A 19,707-nucleotide genomic window follows, 5' to 3' on the forward strand; every position below is an offset into this window, starting at 1 on the left:
TATTTTTTATTATACTTTAAGTTCTAGGGTACATGTGCATAACGTGCAGGTTTGTTACATATGTATACTTATGCCATGTTGGTGTGCTGCACCCATCAACTCGTCAGCACCCATCAATTCATCATTTATATCATGTATAACTCCCCAGAGATGGGGTTTCATCATATTGGCTAGGCTGGCCTCAAACTCCTGAGCTCAGGTGATCCACCTGCCTCAGCCTCCAAAAGTGCTGAGATTACAGGCATGAGCCACCACGCTAGGCCCCATGAACTTCTAATAAAAATTTCTCTCTCCTTTGTGCTGTTAAATAACTTTGTACCTCTTTTATAATATTTATCTCATTCTGCCTTGTATTAGTGCCATTTGTGTATTACGAGTACCATTTTTTGAGGACAAGGATCCTGTCTTATCAGTCTTTGTCTTCATGTCTCAGTACTTAGACCAAATTCCAGGTAGAAGGTGCTCAATTAATGTTTTTCTACTTACATTGAATAATGAAAAACATAAATAGAATCTTAAATGTTGACATTAGGTGAGTTAGTGATTTAGCTGAAATAGTTTCCTGGTCTTAGACTAATGAATAAGAATCATGATATCTTAGAATTTCAAATTGTCAAGACCTTAGACGTAATCTATCATAATCCTTTCCTGGTGCTTATCAGAATGGCCTCTCCAGCTTTCCTATTGAGTACTCAGGCACATTAGGCACATGCGATGTTGCTTATATTGGTGATGGGTACTTAGTAGATATATGCTTATTTTACCCATTCATTCTTCCATCCATCCATGCATCTATCCATCCATTCTACAATAGTGCTTTATATTATTGGTGTTACAAAAATTAAGTACTTCAAGTTTGAGATACATTTGAATTTCAATATTTTCCTTTAATAATCTGATAAACTGTACTAGAATGTCTTCCCTCTTTTTTCTGCCATCGGGCCACTTGTCAGTAATAACTGATGTCTACTAGATCTGGGTAAGTTACTTCATTATAACCTTTGGTAATAATATAGTAGTTTTTATTCAAAGATTACAAATCTATGATTGCATTGACGTATTTTAGATTTTTCTTATTGAATATTTTGCCCAGTTCTTTTTACATGGATATAAAATCTGTTTTAGGTTATTAAACATATGCATTTTCTTTCTTTGCTCTGGACCAGAATATTTCTTACGATAAAAAATAAATATACAGCAAAATATAACTGAATTATTTTTTCACTGTATTTGATTCTTCAGGAGACTTACCAGTTCTGTGCTGTTTGGGTTCATGACTGACACCACTGTACTCAACAAGGGTACTTTTATTAAAAGTTGCCTCAGATACCAGCTGAAAGGTGATATTACTATAACACATTCCTGGCAGCCAGTGATTAAATACTGTTTTTCCCTTAAAGAAATCTGTGAAGAGAAAATCAATTGCATGAAAAATATGGTCTTCTAAATGTCACACACTTCTGGAAAGTTTGAAACAATTATGGTTAAACATTCACCACATAATATTTCCTTCAACTACTGTTATGGTCAATAATAAAGAGTTAGTAGAAGGCTAGAGACGAAACGTTGAATGTTTAGACTCAATCCTGAAGGGCTTTTTCTGACAAAATTCCTGAGAAAATCGAACACAATTGGAGTTAACTTTTTATGATAGGAACTTTTGGGGTATGTATTAATTGAAGGAGATAATATAAAGAAATTGTAGACGTTAAGTTTACACTGGCCATTTACTTTAAGATAAAAATTCAAGGTATTTTGCCACCTTATGACCTGAAAAAAAGCAATTTTACAAGAAAAGTTTTCATTTAGAAAAACTAGCCTAATTTAAAACTGGTTTATTTGCCAGTTTGAAGACAGAACCTGCCCAAAAATAGAAATAATAAAAGTTTGGACTCCACTTAGAAAACTTTACAGAGAATAACAATAAACTAAAAATCCAATCCAACTCAAAAGAAATGAGAGAAAAAACTAAAAATACCACTTATTGAATTGAAATCTAAAAATAGTTTGAAGAAGTAATAAGAAGTAATTGACTTAAGAATGGGATTATATTAATTATTTTAAAATTTATGATTAACAAAAGTTTCAGTAATTGCTTTTTAATCATTCATAAATATATTTGCATATGATCTATAAACAACTTTCCATTTGTTAATTTGCAGATTATCTGTTTTCATTGTAAATAACAACATAATTTGTGGAATTTATGTTTCTTTGATTTTTTCAAAGTTTAAAAAAACTAAATTCACTGCGTATATTTCATTCATTCATTCATTCATTTTGAGATGGAACCTTGCTCTGTCGCCCAGGCTGGAGTGCAGTGGTGTGATCTTGGCTCATGGCAACCTCTGCCTCCCGGGTTCAAGCAATTCTTCTGTCTCAGCCTCCTGAGTATCTGGAATTACAGGTACCCGCCACAACACCCGGCTAGTTTTTTGGTATATTTTAGTAGAGACAGTGTTTCACCATGTTGGCCAGGCTAGTCTCGAACTCCTGAACTCAAGTGATCTGCCCACCTCGGCCTCCCAAAGTGCTGGAATTATAGACGTGAGCCACCACTCCCAGCCCCACTGCTTATATTTTAAATAGTGTCTCAGAAAAAATAAATCCATGGAAGAAATGAGTGTGTAAAAGCAGCAAGTCAAAGTGACATTTTTCTGGATGTCATGCTCTGTGTGCTTCAATACTCTTTCTCTTCCCACCAATACATGTTTCCAGCTACAGTTAGCCAACTCTGGTAGCATTACCTACCTCCCACCCCGACCCGATGTGTCCTGAGAGTATTCAAGTTCCTTCACTAGCATTCACTCCCAAATGAAACTGAATGCCCTCTCTTCCCTCTCCCTCCAGCCCCTTCTACCCAGAGAAGTTGATTTTGTTCCTTTGACTAATTTGAAGTATTACTTCTCCTGGGCTCTTTTCTCTCCCTTCCCCACAAGGTTCCCATCAAGCGAATAAAAAAGCAAAACTAATTTTTGTATGTGAATGTATTCATTTAGCTGGTCATACAGCATCGCGTTTGAGGATGCTGGATCATCTCCAAGTGAAACTTTGCAAAAGGCACCCCTCTGGCTTCCCAGTCCCGGAAATGCCCATCTATCATACCCAGAAGGAAATGGTTACTTGTGCTTCTAAACTTAAGTCTGAATTTATTTCCTGTACCAGGCATATGCTGCTTTAAGGAAGAGTAACATGTAAGTGATAATAATTTGAGTGTTTCTCATGCTGTACACATGACACATGACTCTCAAGAAATGAACCAGATGTTCTAGGTTTCCTCATAGCATGATTTTCATAAGTCAATAATTATTTTTAATGGCTCATTTATAGGTCAAATAGTGAATTATAAAACCTCTTTGCAGTAAGAGAGAACATCATTTGGGAAAAGCTGTGTAAAAAGTGAGGGTCATCATGGATTCAGCCTTCCTTTTGCTGCTTACCTTTATATAGCATTGTCCGGAAGTCTTTACCTTCCCAGTAGCTAATGTTCACTCTTGTGAAAACGTTATATTTTTCTGGGTAATGAATTTCAAACAGGACTCCTGTTTCAGGAGAAGGTTTATAGTCATATATGGAAACACTGGTTACAGGTAGAGGTTCTACAGAAGTGAAGCAAATGGAGAAAGGGAAAAGAAAGAGGAGAGAGAAAGACCGATATCAATACTTGAATGAACCAAGGATTACACCTACCAGAAATTCACACATATTTTCACTGTCTGTGGGCACTATACTCCTCAGTACCCATGAATTGAATGCTCTTAGCAGTAATTAATAAAGTACATTTTATATAGTGCTTTCTGATTGTTGAAAAACTTTTACATTTATTTTTCCTTTTGCAACAGTCCTGATATCTAGGAAGAGCAAATATTAATATATCCTTCCCACTGGTAAATATAATGATGACTCACCGACTAAATTACTTGTCCAAGCTAATTTAACAAGTACATGACAGTCTGTATCTTCAGATTCCCAGTTTATTTTTCTTTTTCTTATGCGAAGGAAATTTGATATTAGTAACAGACCAGTAACAGAAAATACATTTTGGCTCAGACCGATGATAGTTATATGATCATTTATTTCTTCGTGTGAACACAGCACTTGTTTTTCCAAATGAAGTATAAAATTTTAAACTCTCCAATGTTGTAAAAAATATATTTTGTGGTGTTTCTCAAACCACTTTTTCTATAGAAGTTTAAAGAAAATATTTCTATTTTGCTTGAGTAGTTCATTCACTGGAAAACTTTAAAAATACTCATTTTTAAAAATCCATTATCGATATATGTCTGCATTTCCTTCCCCTCCCACTGTCATGCAAATTTCTTGTAAATAATGCATTTTGCACCTTTCTGAAGAAGCTATTAAACAGATTTTACTTGTATGATTTTATTAATAAGATGTGTTAAATAATTTCGTTTGGGATCACCTGTAATTCCAGCATTTTGGGAGGCCAAGGCGGGCAGATCACCTGAGGTCAGGAGTTTGAGACCAGCCTGACCAAACGGAGAAACCTTGTCTCTACTAAAAATACAAAATTAGCCGAGCGTGGTGACACACGCCTGTAATCCCAGCTACTTGGGAGGCTGAGGCAGGAGAATCACTTGAACCTGGGAGGCAGAGGTTGCAGTGAGCAGAGATAGTGCCATTGCACTCCAGCCTGGGCAACAATAGTGAAATCTCAAAAAAAAAAAAAAAGAGAGAAAAATATGAAGATAAATAAAATTTAAAAGCTGTTGGAACCCCAAAAATCACCTTAAGCATGTGAAACATGTAACTGTGATCTGAGTCACATATAGTTATAACTTCTGTTCTCAAATTACAGATTAACTCATTTTATTTTTCTTGTTCTGTACAATGACTAGAGGGAATTAAATAATGTCAGGGACAAAAATCTCCTGCCTTCTTAATTAATGACCCTTGTTGTAGATTAACTTCCCCCCTTTGTTGTCCTGCTTTGCCTAGGCCGGATGACAGAAAACCTATAAATAACTATCACACTCTGTGTAAAAAAAATGTTAAATGTACCCTTCCCCAAAAGAAACACTGCTTATAACCAATGAAATTTCTGTTAACCAGGTGTCAACCTTGTATGAATAATTTTTTGTAATCCTGATAAAAACTTCTCTGTCTCTGCCTATAAGAAATGAGATCCCAGTTGCACTACTTCAGAGCACTGCCTGAATGCTTTAGGAGTTGGTGTTTCTAGGTGGTCTAGCCTCACACTTTGTGCTTGAAAAAACTCTCTTTAAATGAGATTCTGACCCTTTTGACAATTTTAGATTGACAGAAAAAATTTTTTTGATTCACAATTTCAGAATTGAGGGGATTCTTGGACATCATCTATAGCCTGACCTAAAGAAATGTCCTTAGTTTAAATTTACATTCAAAAAATTTCAATTTCAATAACATGAGAACTCCAAATTTGACTTAGTTCTTTCAATAAATAACTATTGAGTATCTAGTATGTCTCAATCTGTAGCAAGATATATTTTATTTTGTTGCTCAGGGTCTTCTTAATCTATCTTTGCTTTTGACTTTAAGAAACCCAGAAATAATTGAAGCTACAGGTTAATGCTTTGAGTTTTCCTGAAATTTTCTGAAAAACCAAGCCAACATCTACAAAAAAGCTAGGAAGACCTTCAGACTCCACTGTATTTTATGATCATGTCACTGTAGACTATGTGCTATAGTCTCTGATTAAAAGGTTTGAATTTTATCTTTGCCTCATCCCTAGTCTTCCTACATGCAGGTAACATTTCAGAATGAACTCACGTACTCACTTATGTACCATGTCAACCAACCAACCAATCAGCCAACCCTCGAAGACTCAAGTTTTTTCTTTCGACCCAGCCTAATTTACTAACCCATGGAGTCTACCAGATCCAGTTATTGACTCTGGCCCTAAGAGAACTAAAATGAAAGGAAACAGAAAAGCAGCCACAGAGCAGTAACTCCTCCACTGTTGCAGTCCTGTTTCACATCCTCATCAGGGTTTCTTCTACTGAAAAGAGAAGTTAGAAGGGCACTTAATCTTTCATGCCCTGAGGCATGAAGTCTGCACATCAAAGCCACGGTCAAACTTTGAAATTCAAGACAGACAGGAGGATTAGAGAACATATATTTTATTTTCCATTTTTTTTTTCTGCAACAAGCTACTTAAACTTTAAGAGAATGTCTTAAAATGCCTGTTTATATGTTTGTTTTATATGTTTCCCTCAGCTTCAGTGTGAATGACCCAGGTCAGCTGAAAATCCTGTTGATGTCTAAGCATTACTGAGGAGTATTCAATCCAAGAACTACTGTTTTTAGAAGAACTCAAATGTAGAGTATAAAAATATTTTACTATCTCGCCAGTGATTTCTCTCATTATCTTTCTTTTTAGAAATTAAGTGGTGTGGTATAAACCAGTGCTATAGTTACTAACAGGCATTTCAATGATGACAAGGTTAAATCCTAATCTAAGTCAATAGTCCTCACCCTGTCAGTCACTCCATTGTACTTCCCTTTCTTAGGACCAGCCTGGACTGGACAGAGAAATGGAGTTGTTGGACAAGGTGAATCATTTAATATCTTTGTTCATTACTTTCTTGTCCACAGATGTTTTAATTTTTCAAATAAATAAAGTCTTAGAAAATGTAGTTGAAATTCCCCCATGTAACTTTCCCAAACCCCATTCTTTTCCCACCATGACCAGAAGGAATTATTGCTCTGAATCTGGTATTTATCTTCTCATGCATGTTTTTAAAACATATATTTGTAAGCATCCAACATTGTTTCATGTTTTAAATTATTATGTAAATTATCATAACTATCCTGCAGCTTTTTATTGCCTAAAAATGTTTTAAGATTTATCACTCTTGATACAAGAATATCTAAAAATTTTATTTTCGTGTCCATTTTGCTATACAACCCACACAATATATCTGTTATTATTTTAGTAGAGTAATTGCTTTCAATCATTCACTCTTACAAATAGTGCTGCAATAAATGTTTGCAGCATGTCTCTTTAGGTGGCAAATCCTGGATAGTAGGGTCTACACATCATCTCTATCAGATATTCTTAGAAAGTTTTCTAACTAGATTAGGGCAATTTACATATCTATTCGCAGTGTATGATAGTTCCTTTTTCTCCATATTATTTTCCAACATTCGCTGATACCAGTCTTTTTAATTTTTGCCACTCTGAGGTGTGTGAAATTTTGTCTCTTTGTTTTAATTTCCTGCTCATGGAGATTAATTATTTTTTCTTATGTTTTTTGGTCAGTCAGCTTTCCTTTTCTTAGAACTGTTAAATTCTTTTGCCTGTTTTGGGGTTCTTTTTCCATCTGCTCCTACTAATTTGTTTTTTTTTTTTTGAGGCGGAGTCTCGCTCTGCCGCCCAGGCTGGAGTGCAGTGGCCGGATCTCAGCTCACTGCAAGCTCCGCCTCCCGGGTTCACGCCATTCTCCTGCCTCAGCCTCCCAAGTAGCTGGGACTACAGGCGCCCGCCATCTCGCCCGGCTAGTTTTTTGTATTTTTTAGTAGAGACGGGGTTTCACCATGTTAGCCAGGATGGTCTCGATCTGCTGACCTCGTGATCCACCCGTCTCGGCCTCCCAAAGTGCTGGGATTACAGGCTTGAGCCACCGCGCCCGGCCTGCTCCTGCTAATTTGTAACACAATCTTTGTCATATACCATATTCCCATTGTCATTTTTTAAAATTGTGTCCTGGACTTTCCTTCTGGATTCACCTTTTTTCTTGCTGAAATCTGTCTATTAACAGTTCTTTAACCCAGAGCTATAGGTGTTAAGTTCTCTAGGCTTTGTATATTAGAAAATTTCTTTATTTTATCTTTATTCTTAATGTGGTTTATTCTTGATATATCTGGGTATAAAATTCTAGGTAGACAGGTATTTTCGTCAGTACTTTGACGATTTTTTTTTGTTTTGTTTTCTTTCACCAGTTATTGCAGAAGGGAAGACTTCTGTCAGTAGAATAGTCATTCCTTTGTAGATACTTTGCTTTTTTCCTCTTGTACCTTTCAAGCTTATTTATTTATTTTCATTTAGACTTAATAATCTGATGATACATAATAGCAATAATATAGCATTATATATTTAGGCCTGGTTTTAGTTTTGAATTACTCTATTAGGTACTTAGTTGGAATGCTCTGTCAGTCTGTGAATTCATGTCATTCTTCAAGTCTTGGAAATTCTCATAATAATCTCTCCAAATATTGTGCCCACCATTCCCTCCTTCTTTTTCATGAATCCTTAAACCTTCTTAGAGCCTTTCCCACTTCCATGCCTGTGAATTGCCTCACTGTGCTATATTATGGGGCAAATTGCATGGTATTATCCTCCAATTTACTAGCTCTTTATAACTGTGATCAGTATAGAATTTGTCTTATCTACTGAAGCTTTTCAATTAGTAAACTTTAACTTTAATCAATCAAATTAATTTTGTCCTGTTTGATGAATTAAATTTTAAATTAATTTAAATGATTATGTTTTCATTTATAAAAGTTTTAATTTATTCATGTTTATTATATATGTTTTTATTTTATTTCTGCAAATTTTTTTTTGAGATAGGGTCTCATCATGTTGTCCAGCCTCGATTTGAACTGCTGGAATCAAGGGATCCTCCTGCCTCAACCTCCTGAGTGTGTGGAACTGTAGGCACAGCACTGCACTGTTTTTGCCAATTTTTTTTTTTCACTAATTACCTGGTTTCAAAAACTGGAGGCGGTTCTTACATTTATGCCCTTGAACATTATAAACATAATTAAATTTTTGTTAAATTGCTATTTAAGATATAATCTGAACTGTTATAGTTGTTTTGATATCTATCTTTTTTAGCATAAGTTTTTCATGTGTTTTGAGACACAGGCTCTGGGCTCATTTGATGCCTTTTCATCTCCCCATTTCTCTTTATTATGCCTTGCTTTTAAAACAATTAAGCCATTGCATCCTGTCCGCCCACCAAAGCGCCCGGTCTACAACAAGACATATGACATTATTTTGCCATTCTTAATATTGTGGATGATATAGTGGTTATCACTATAGATTCATTCACTGAGTGAGACAGGAACTAGCTTTGGACCTTGGCAGTAAGATGCATATGTGTCCCTGCATCCTCAGGTCTTTATATATGTATTTTTTTGTGTGTGTCAAACAGGAAGAATCTTTGCTATAAGCAGAGAGCCTGGCACTGTGCCCTGTCTAGCATGGAGCATTTCAGTCCTTCTGACTATACTGGGGTCCAGACTCAATAGTGTCTTTTCCAGACCCAGAGCACAGAGGGCCCATTACTTCAGCCCATTTCCCCACTTTGAGTTTTTATTTTGTTTCTGGTTCTTAGAGAACTATTGTGGTTTTGGGTCTGGAAATGTGCTTCTGCTTTTCTTTTTGCTTTGTGGTAGGAGCAAAAAGTGGATGACAAGAAGAATGGACTGCATTATTTTGACAAGAAATCCTAGCCTAAGTTCCTAGTTTTCTCTTTAATAAAAAATGACATTTAGTATGATTATTTTTTCCCTCATTAGGTGTCTCATATAATGAAAACTCATGTTCAAATTGAACAATATTTTATGCCCCTGAATTATCTCTGAATCATTCAAGAGAGATCATGAATAGGAAAGTTTTGAAAGTTCTGGATGTGACGATCTCAGAGAAGAGACAAAGAAAGAAAAGCAAATGTGGAGCACATGCTGTTTAAAGAAAACAAAAGTAGCTCTGTATTACTTATTAAATGCTAACTGCTAAAAGTTGCTCCTTTCTGAGATTGCTCTGTTTAGCCGGACTAAAGAATGAAAACTAAAGAAGCAATTGTGTTCATGTTCAGTAACCTCTGATGTGACCAACCGAAGAATGTGTCTCTTCCGGCCAAGTTCTCTTGAGAGAGAGGATCTGGGATTAGACCCTCACTTCTGACGGCAGGCACAGGGAAAAGGGACTGGACTGAGGCCAGAGCTACTGTTTGGTGTTTAGATGATGATTTGAGACCTGACCTGGCACCTCAGCTACATCAAAGCATACCAGTGAGGTAGGTCTGGCAGCAGCAGCTTCCCATGGTCCAAGCTAGGTGGTGATCATCACACCCAGTACCTTAGTTCAAGTCCTCATCATTTCTTTCCTCAAGCATTTCAACAACTTTCTAAATTATTCTCCCTGCCTCCATTCTCCCCTTAATTTTCTTATTCATTTCTGCTCAAAATTTCAATGTCTGTAGGCTACCTGATATTCTCACTTTAGTCAGAATCTTTGTCCTAAACCAGTCACCTCCATCTCACTGATATTTCCCTGCTTAATCTGTCTCAATCTCCTTCACTTCTGACACCTCGAGTAACTTTCTATTTAGTGCCATTGATACATATTCTATTGATTGATCCTGTACTGCATGCTTTGTTAAGGAGCTTACTTTGTATTATTTTATTATGCCCCCCACCAAATAGGTACTCTAATTATCCCAATATTACATATTATAATGATATGACAGATCAAGTGAGCAAACTACAGTCCACCAAGCCAAATCTGTTCTGCCACCTGTTTTTGTTTGACTTTTAAGCTAAGAAAGGCTTTTACATTTTTAGATGTTGGACCTAAACAAAAGAAGAATAGTATCTCATGGCACATGAAAATTATATAAAAAATCAAATGTTGATGTCTCTAAATAAAGTTTAATTATAACATAGTCATGATCATTTGTTTATGTATCGTGTGTGGCTGCTGTTGTTTGCAACAGCAGAGTTGTGTAGTTGCAATATAGACTGTATGGCCCTTAAAATATAACACACTTATTATCTAAGACTTCATAGAAAAAGTTTGCTAACCCCTAGAATGAATTATAGATTTGAAAACTAAGATTTAGAGAAAGTAATCATCTGCCCAAGGCTATACATATGGTTGAACGACTACCCCAAATACTTGCTTTACTCGCTTGATAATTTTTCAATTCCAATGCAGGATTCAGGATCTCTTGGCTTGCAGCTCTGCTACAAGAGCACTTTCCCCATTCAAATCCTGTTATGTAATTTCTCCCTCATCACTTATAGGTTAAAGTCTAAATTCCTTTGCAAGGTACTTAAAGTTCTTCAACATTTCTAGCCATTTTTCTTGTTATTTTCTGGAACAGCTAACATTTGCCATCTTAACTTCTTGCAGTTACCAAGTGTGCCATGCTATGTATGCCTCCATTATTTGCATATATGATTCCATTTGACTCTGTAACACTTTCTATTCTTTATTCTTTTGGGAAATTTTCCTTCATTTTTTAATGATTGTGTCTTCTGTGCTGCCTTCCCAGTGCTCCCTAGGAAGGCAAGGCAATCTCTTTCACATAATTCTTTCAGTGTCAGAGGCATTTGAACCATGGGAACCCCATCTTGAATAGGGACTGGGTAAAATAAGGCTGAGACCTACTGGGGTGGACCTTGGTGATAAAACGGGTTGCAGTAAAGAAGCTGGCCAAACCCCACCAAAACCAAGATGGTGATGAGAGTGACCTCTGGTTGTCCTCACTGGCTCATTGTTCGCTAATTATAATACATTAACATGCTAAGAGACACCCACCAGTGCCATGACAGTTTACAAATGTCATGGCGATGTCAGGAAGTTACTCTGTATGGTCTAAAAGGGGCAGGAACCCTCAGTTCTGGGAATTGTCCACCCTTTTGGGAAAACTCATGAATAATCCACCCCTTTGTTTAGCATGTGATCAAGAAATAACCATAAAAATAGGCAACCAGCAGTCCTTGGGACTGCTCTGCCTATGGAGTAGCCATTCTTTCATTCCTTTACTTTCTTAATGTCTTGCTTTTGCTTTGAACTGTGCACTCGCCCTGAATTCTTTCTTGCCTGAGATCCAAGAATCCTATCTTGGGGGTCTGGATTGGGACCCCTTTCTGGTTACAATAGCAGTTATCATATTATTTGTAATGGTTTTTATTTGTCTCTTCCACTACAGTATAACATCTTTGATTATGAGTGTTTTTATCTATCTTTATTTCTTTAGTACTTAGGACATGGCACAGAGAATGTACCTGATAACTAAAATAAAAACTCATGAATTATTTTTATTTAGAATAGGTGTGTATAGAATATTATATTTGTAGAGTGTCTCCTTGTGTATTCTTTAATGTGTATAGCCACTATCTGTAGAACTTCACTGACACGTGGCACAGCTGTGTGTATGTGACATTTCCTCAATTTCCAAGCAACTGATTCCAGGTATCCTTTTACCTGCTGAGAAACTACCCCTTCCCTCTGAAGTGCATGCAATATACTGAAGGTTCTCAATCAATTAAATATTAATGAGGTGTCACAGCCTAAGGGTTGTGAAATTCTTTTGAACTGGCCAAATGACTCTGCTATGCCAAATTTATTCTTTGACATGTTTTTCAGCTTTCTCTAAGAGTGACAGACTCAGAACAACTATAGCGAAATATCAAAGGACTGCCCTGGGGCCAATTGCTTTGTCATTACTTATTTCATCAAAACAAGCATCTAACACACAATAAATGACTGCTACAAAGGTACTCTTTTATTCTCAAGAGAAATATGTCAACTCTGTGAGCAGATACTACAAATGTTTTCTAAACTTGTTTAAAAAGCTTTCAGTTAGAAAAATAAAGATGGCAAAAACACATCATTAACTGACAGATAATGTTAGTTTCAGAGCTCAAAAGTTATCTTAGTCATCATGTAATTTAATTCCCTCTTTTATGAAGGTGGAAGCTGAAACCCAAATGTCACTAAATGCCAGCTCGTACCTAATGTCACAGAAATATTTGTGCACTAATCCCCACTTCTTATATTCCCAACTTATTATTGCTCCTTAAATTTGGGATAATGTAATTGAGCCTTTAACAATAGGGTACAAGACAATATTTGATAGGCCATCATGAATTAATTTTACTCTTTGGAAATCAATACGTGTTTCCTCTTCCCCTTAACATGTAGAAAGCCCCAGGACAATATCACTTCTTCTCCACCTCAACAAGCAAAAGCCATGTAATCCACGAAATCATAACTATTCTTGAGGTTACAGGAGAGGTGAGGTAGCAAGTCAACCAAGTAATATGAATTCCAAGGCGTAAACAACCCCTCTGGAGAGAGGCGACACACTATTTCACCTTTTGGCAAAGCACAGCAGGAAGAGGATATAACATTGAAGCAGATAAGAAGAAAGCAGTTCCAATTTTAATGGATTCATAAAGGCTAAGTATCGTCTAAGTGGATGCATAGAATTGCTCTGTCCAATATGGTAGTTATTAGCTACATGGAGCTATTTAAATAAAATTTTAAATGAACTAAAACTAATTACAAGTAAAAATTAGTGGCTACTATGTTGGACAATATGGATATAGAACATTTCCATCATCCCGAAGTCCTGGGTCACCACTTGTCTAGACTAACTGGGAGACGCAGACACAAATAGAGTCTACTGTCTCTCTCTCGCTTTCCCCTTGGGCCTCTACCCCATGCTCATGAGGACTACCAGAGGCAGTCTCATGAATATAGGGACTGGAGAGAGCCTCCTTCTGGGGGTTGGGGATGGGTGTGGGAGGCAATAGGCATGCAGATGATAATTGAAACCACTAAGAGGCCAACAAGAAAACTTACTTCTCTGGATCTTTCCTGAATACAAACCTTAGTGTATTGTGGAGGGGCAGAAAAATCTTTCCCTTCCAGTTCTCAGGAAAACATCCCTTCTTTTGAAGGGTGAATAGAAACAAAAGACGCCTGATCCTGGGAGAGGAGCAGAAACTCTTTTGGGCCCAGAGTCCTACATTGATACAAAGTAGAGTATCAGTGGTTCTGTTACCACTGGAGAAGAGGCAGGAAACTCTCTGACCCACAGATTTAATGTAGAATTTCAGTGTTAGTGTAATTTGAGGGGTAAAAATGTCAAGAATGTCCCATCGAACATCACAGGGTCTGCCTAAGCCTGAGGCTGGACCATGAGAACCAAGAACATCTTCTGTCCCCGCCAAAAAGTTAGCGATGAGAGAAAAACAAGAGCAGTCTATTGCTGGAGGACCTCTTCTGTGGTGCCGGTGTTCAGGGCTTGCTGCATACTGAGGGGGGAACTGAAACACTGAGAAACACCTCTACCACTCCTGGCAGCCTACCATGGGAAGAACTAGAAATCTGTGATGAATGGAAGGTATCTAATACCTCCAACCCAGCTCAACTATTGACTAGATTGACTCACTGCTCATTCTACCTAACAGCCTAGCAATACGGTAAATTCAAATTCAACCATAGAAATAATTGTATTATATTATAATAATAAATATTAATAATTACATTACATGTATATTGTCTAAACCTACACATTTAAATTGGTAGTAACTAGCTTCATATGGCTATTGAGCAATTAAAATTAGGCTAGTGCAGCTTTACTTTTATTTAAATTTAACTTCTGTTTGAAAGTAAAAAAATGGGTAAATTTGTATATTGATTGTATGTTGAAATAATATTTTGAATGTAATGGATTAAGTAAACCATGTTATTAAAATTGATTTCACCTTTTTAAAAAGCATTTTAATATGTCTACCAGAAAATCTACTATTACATGTGAGGTTAACATTCTCTTTTTATTGGATAGTGCTGTCCTAAGTACTCCAGTTAAAAGACAGCGATTTTTAGATTGGAAAAAAAAGCAAGACTCATCTCTGTGCTGTCTACAGGAAACCGTTTTACATGTAAAGACAGAAGTAGGCTGAAAGCAAAAGGATGGATTAAGTATGCCACACAAACACCTAAAAAAGAAAACTAAATGGCTACTTTAATATCAGACAAAAGGGAAATTACACAAGGCATATTGCTTGGAATATAGAGGGACATTACATATAGTCAAAAGGATCAGTTTATCAAGAAGACACAGCAATCTTAAAAGCTTTTGCACCTAATAACAACAGAGCTTCAAAATATGTAAAGCATAAACCAAAATAAGTGAAAGGAGAAATAGACAAATTTACAGTTACAAGTGGAGACTTTCAGATTCCTCTATCAGTCATTATTAGAAAAAATAAACAGAAAATCAGTAAGGTTATAGAAGACTTGAACAAACAATGTGACCTCATTGGTACTTATTGAAACTTCACCCAGGAAGTACTCACAGAATACACAGCAAGAAAGACCATATTTGGGCCCATAAAACAAATCTCAATAATTTTCAAGTAAATGAATCATATAAAATATGTTCTGTGATCACAACAGCACTTCCTCTAGAAATCAATAAAAAAAGATGTCTGCAAAATTTCCAAATATTTGGATATTCAACACACTTGTAAGCCCTACAGGTCAAAGGAAAACATCACAAAGGAAAATAGAATATATTTTGAATGGAACTCATCATAAATGCTAAGTGATATTCTAGAAATCTTTTAGCATTTACTTACCTATCAAATTTCTTCACGAAGGCTTAGCTAAAGGGCTGAATCATTCAGCTGCAACTGATGAGGAATGGCTGAGTGCATGCTCAGAGATGTTGGTTCAGCAATCGTCATTACAGTCCTAAATCTATTTTTCTTTGTGCCTTATTTTTTTTCCTGTGGATCTCTCCTATTACTTGCTCAACTAAATTGAACTAATATTTATGTATTATCTATTAAGCAAGCATAAGCCTTGGGCTAGGTGTTTATGAATTATGGAGATAAGTAAGACAGGTTTTGATTTCAAGGAGTTTGTATTATAGGCATTATGTGTCTATATCTGCTGCCTAAATCTGACTTGCAATTCGTCTTTTTCTAGAGCTTGTTTAAGACAGTATTTTACCAGGTAAGTTCTCCCTTTAATTCAGCTAATAGATTTGTTCATTATGTCTATAAACTTTGAAGGTCTTGGGTCTACACCATTCCTAATTTTTAGGACTCACTACTGATCCTGGGACTCTGCCAATAGAGACTTTAATTAATTTTTGACAGACATGTTAAAAATATGTCCTCTAGCTTGGTTCTGAGTTTTTGCTTCTTGTAGTTTCTGTTTCCTTTTATCCCAACAGACACTATCACTGTCTTTTCCCTTAGTTATCACCAGAACAATCACGGGTAGATGGCATTTAACAAATTGCAGCTGTTGCAAAACTTGCACTGAAGAACATAAGCAAAAGGGACTTTGCTGAGCCATTGTATTGTGCTAGTGATAAACTCTGCTGTCTTACAGATACCAGTTTTCCTTCCACATGTCAGCATAGACAGTAGAGTCACATCTTAATTTGAGATTAAAGTCAGTGAGTAAAGTGAAAAAAAATCACACGGAGTTAAAACTATTCCTAAAAATTTCCCAATGTCAGCCTTAACTCTTTATGACATGGACTCATGAAGGTTAAAATGCCGGTAATTTTTTTGCTTGGCATTTTTTCTTAAGAAGTAGAAAGCAAAGCTATTTTGAAGATGAGGTAGGGAATAACAAGTGATAAATAAATATATCTTTTTCTCTCTCTCAGCCAAAGACCTATACCTGAATTTGAGCAGGCTAAATAGGAGTATCAGTTCATTGTCCCCAAACTGAATTGCTAAATATGAGAGTACATGCTCTGGAAAAAATAGACAAGTTATGATGACATTATTAAGTAATACAGCAGAATATTACACAGTTCAATCATGAATTTGAAATCGCCATTCAGTCTCAAAATATGCTCCTTCGTTGAGGATTACTTTTTTTGGTTTAAAAATATTTTTGTTATCACAAGGTAAAGAGTAAACATCAAACTCCAGCAAGAAGCTATATTGCTAATATAGCTCATAACATTGAATCTATGTCACTTGGCGTCAAGGCAAGTGATTTTGCCATTCTGGGTGGCTTCTCTCAATTCAAGCCATATGAGAAGAAACAGGGAAACAATAAGAAGAAAGAGGGGAGAATATTACACATGATGCTTACTTGTTAACACAGTGATTGATCTGGATGGCTTGGTCACCACATTTCCATTTACCACTACCAGAGTGATTATATAATAAAGGCCATGATAACTGGCCTTAAAAACAACAGGAGGAGGCAAAGTGCTGTTGAATTCCTCAAATTCGAAGAAATAATTTTTGGATTCACCAGTTATCTTCACAACATACACAGATGCTGGACTGATGACATCTGAAGTTTCTAATGAGACAACGATGTTATTATCATCTTGGACAGTTACATGGAAAGGTGTAGCGTTCTGTTGAAAGAAAGAAAAAAAGAGATGGAGGTTATATTCAGATAATTGGCAATAAAGTTATACTAAGATAATTTTTACATATTATTGTATATCATAAACTAATGTTTGTGATAAGTCTTATTTCTTAAAATAGAGTTACATAGGTATTTTAGCTACACAAGGAAAATCAGAAAGAGATTATCCTTCTTAGGACTAATAATCTTCTCAGAGTTTTACTTTGAGGATTTTTTTCCACTGAAGCTGCTTCCAGTTTATGGACAATGTCATGTAATAAACAAAATAAACATCTTGTGGAGGATTAAATAATGAATGAGTCATTTTGACACTCAAGTTCTAGGGAAGTTCTTGGTTTCAACTGTGCTGGCAAAGTTACATGGTTTAAAGAAGTACTCTTTTTACTTTAGAGGGGGTGATGCTAGGAGAACATATCAAGGCAGTTATTTCCTCTTTTTCCTCTTACCTGCTAGTTCTGAAGATTATAAAGAAGTCAGGATTGAGAAACTGGTGTTGATCCTTGTCATTAAAGATTAACCAGCATAATCTCTTAAAGATGAAGGAAGCTATATTAGTGAGGAAGAGATCAGATGGAAGATCTGCAGGTGTCTACGGGATCAGCAGTTGATGGACTTTTTAAAAACTTTGCTCCAAGTCTCCAGATATATGTTTATGGACCATATCTGGAAAGTCATCCATGGAATTGGTTAAATATTCCTCCCTGATTCTGTCTCAGACTCCACAGGCAGAATTAATCTTTCTTTCTGGTCTCAAACAAGACTCGTGTACTTTGTACCACATGCTTGTGTTTAATTTATCTTCTAGGTGTGTAGTGCCCCGGGTGAGTAAGTTACTCACTGCAATGGGCCTCAAATTTCTCTTCTATAGTAGCAGGATGGAAAAATTGCTGAAACTCATTAAGAATCTACTGGGATCCAACCAGTATGCCAGGTGCTCTCTATATAAAAATATCACATTTAATATTGAAAATAACCTCCTGATATAGGTATCGTTATTTTTAATCTCACTTTGTAGCTGAGGAAACTGAGGCTCAGAAAGATAAAGTCACTTGCCCATGGTCACAAGTACAAAAAATCAGCCTAATTATTGTTCCACATGTTAATTTGTCTTCATCTCCTAACTTACTTTCCTAACACCGAGTCTGTCACATAACACATAACACATAACTGGTAAGTTTCTGTTACATCAATGAAGGAATGGCTGATTGAATGAATGATATATGGGCATTTGCCTCTAACAAATTACTCAATTTATTGATTTTGGTTTTATTATTCTTATTTTTAATTGATACATAACAATTTTACATCTTTGTGGGGTACTGTGTGAAATTTTGATACATATATACATTGTGTAATGAGCAAATCAGGGTAATTAGCTTATCAACCACGTCAAATATTTGTCATTTATTTGTGTTGGGAACATTCAAAATCCGCTCTTCTAGCTATTTGAAAATACACGATAAAGTGTTAATATAGTCCCCCTATAGTACTATAGATCATTAGAACTTATTCTTCCTGTCTACATATACTTTTGTATCCCTTAACCAGCCTTTGGCTGTCCCCCTCTCTCTCCCTTCCTTGACTCTAGTAACGACTTCTGCTAGAGCAACTTGCAAGTTTTTTTTTTTGCATTCACATGTGAGTTAAAAACGTGGTATTTATCTTCCAGTGCTTGGGTTATTTCACTTGATGTAATGTCCTTTGGGTTCATCCATGTGGTGGCAAATGACAGAATTTCCTTTTTATTTTAAGGCTGAATGATATTCCATATATATATACATATATATACACACACATAATCTTTTCCTTATCCATTCACCCTCTGATGGACACTTACGTTGATTTTGTATCTTGTCTCCTGTGAAGACTGCTGCAATAGACATGGGAGTGCAGAGAAATCATCAACATACTGATTTCCTTTCCTTTGGATAGATACCCATTAGTGGGATTGCTGGATCATATGGTAGTTCTATTTTTAGGTTTTTGAGGAACCTCCATACTATTTTCCATAATGGCTGAACTAATTTACATTTCCACCAACAGTTTAGCTTATTGATTTTGGTTTCTCACATATTTTCAGCAACCAAATGAAGCACACAGTATGCATCACTACTCTCCAAGAGGCTTTATAGACCAAAAAATGTACTGACTTTTTCTTCTTATTTTAGTTTTTAGAAATCCAGTGTTTACAGGCCCTAGTACTTATAAAGAATGTCTGGCATAAACAAATTTAATTCTGTCTTAACACTGAATAGACTAAATTGTGTTCCCGATAATCTCATCATATTGGACCATTAAGTCCTCTAAGGTCAGGAACTGCATGTTATTTCCAGCTGCATCTCCAGCTCTAGGATCAGTACCTGGTATATGCTAAGTGCTTTTGATGTGGGGGATCCTAGGCAGATTTCTGTAATATGAGCTAGGCATTGAGAATGAACTTTTAAAATGTTCCTTTATTGGACTATGTCATGTAAGAAACAAAATAAACATCTTGTGAAGGAGTCAATAATGAATGAAAGTCGTTTTGACACTTAGGTACTAGGGAAGTTCTT

General features: G+C 36.1%; 1 protein-coding gene and 1 long non-coding RNA gene across 4 annotated transcripts in view; one reads left to right on the forward strand and one right to left on the reverse strand.

The window, feature by feature from the left end:
• LOC117090454 overlaps positions 1-10,800 on the forward strand; it is a 94,276-nt gene extending 83,476 nt beyond the window's left edge. Inside the window, exon 4 of the long non-coding RNA XR_004440017.1 lies at positions 9,822-10,800. This is a non-coding gene — a long non-coding RNA (uncharacterized LOC117090454). The remainder of the gene's footprint in view (positions 1-9,821) is intronic.
• Positions 1-19,707, reverse strand: part of PTPRO (protein tyrosine phosphatase receptor type O) — a 281,730-nt gene that overhangs the window by 100,811 nt on the left and 161,212 nt on the right. For all 3 annotated transcript variants that reach the window (XM_033222766.1, XM_033222763.1, XM_033222765.1), the window contains exons 2-4: positions 16,868-17,141; positions 3,441-3,599; positions 1,252-1,404 (exon numbers count right to left, since the gene is read on the reverse strand). In XM_033222766.1, the coding sequence (XP_033078657.1) occupies positions 1,252-1,404; positions 3,441-3,599; positions 16,868-17,141 (586 nt within the window). The remainder of the gene's footprint in view (positions 1-1,251; positions 1,405-3,440; positions 3,600-16,867; positions 17,142-19,707) is intronic.

This window comes from Trachypithecus francoisi, unplaced genomic scaffold, assembly GCF_009764315.1.
Source record: "Trachypithecus francoisi isolate TF-2019V2 unplaced genomic scaffold, Tfra_2.0 Lachesis_group11, whole genome shotgun sequence".
NCBI classification, from domain to species: domain Eukaryota; kingdom Metazoa; phylum Chordata; class Mammalia; order Primates; family Cercopithecidae; genus Trachypithecus; species Trachypithecus francoisi.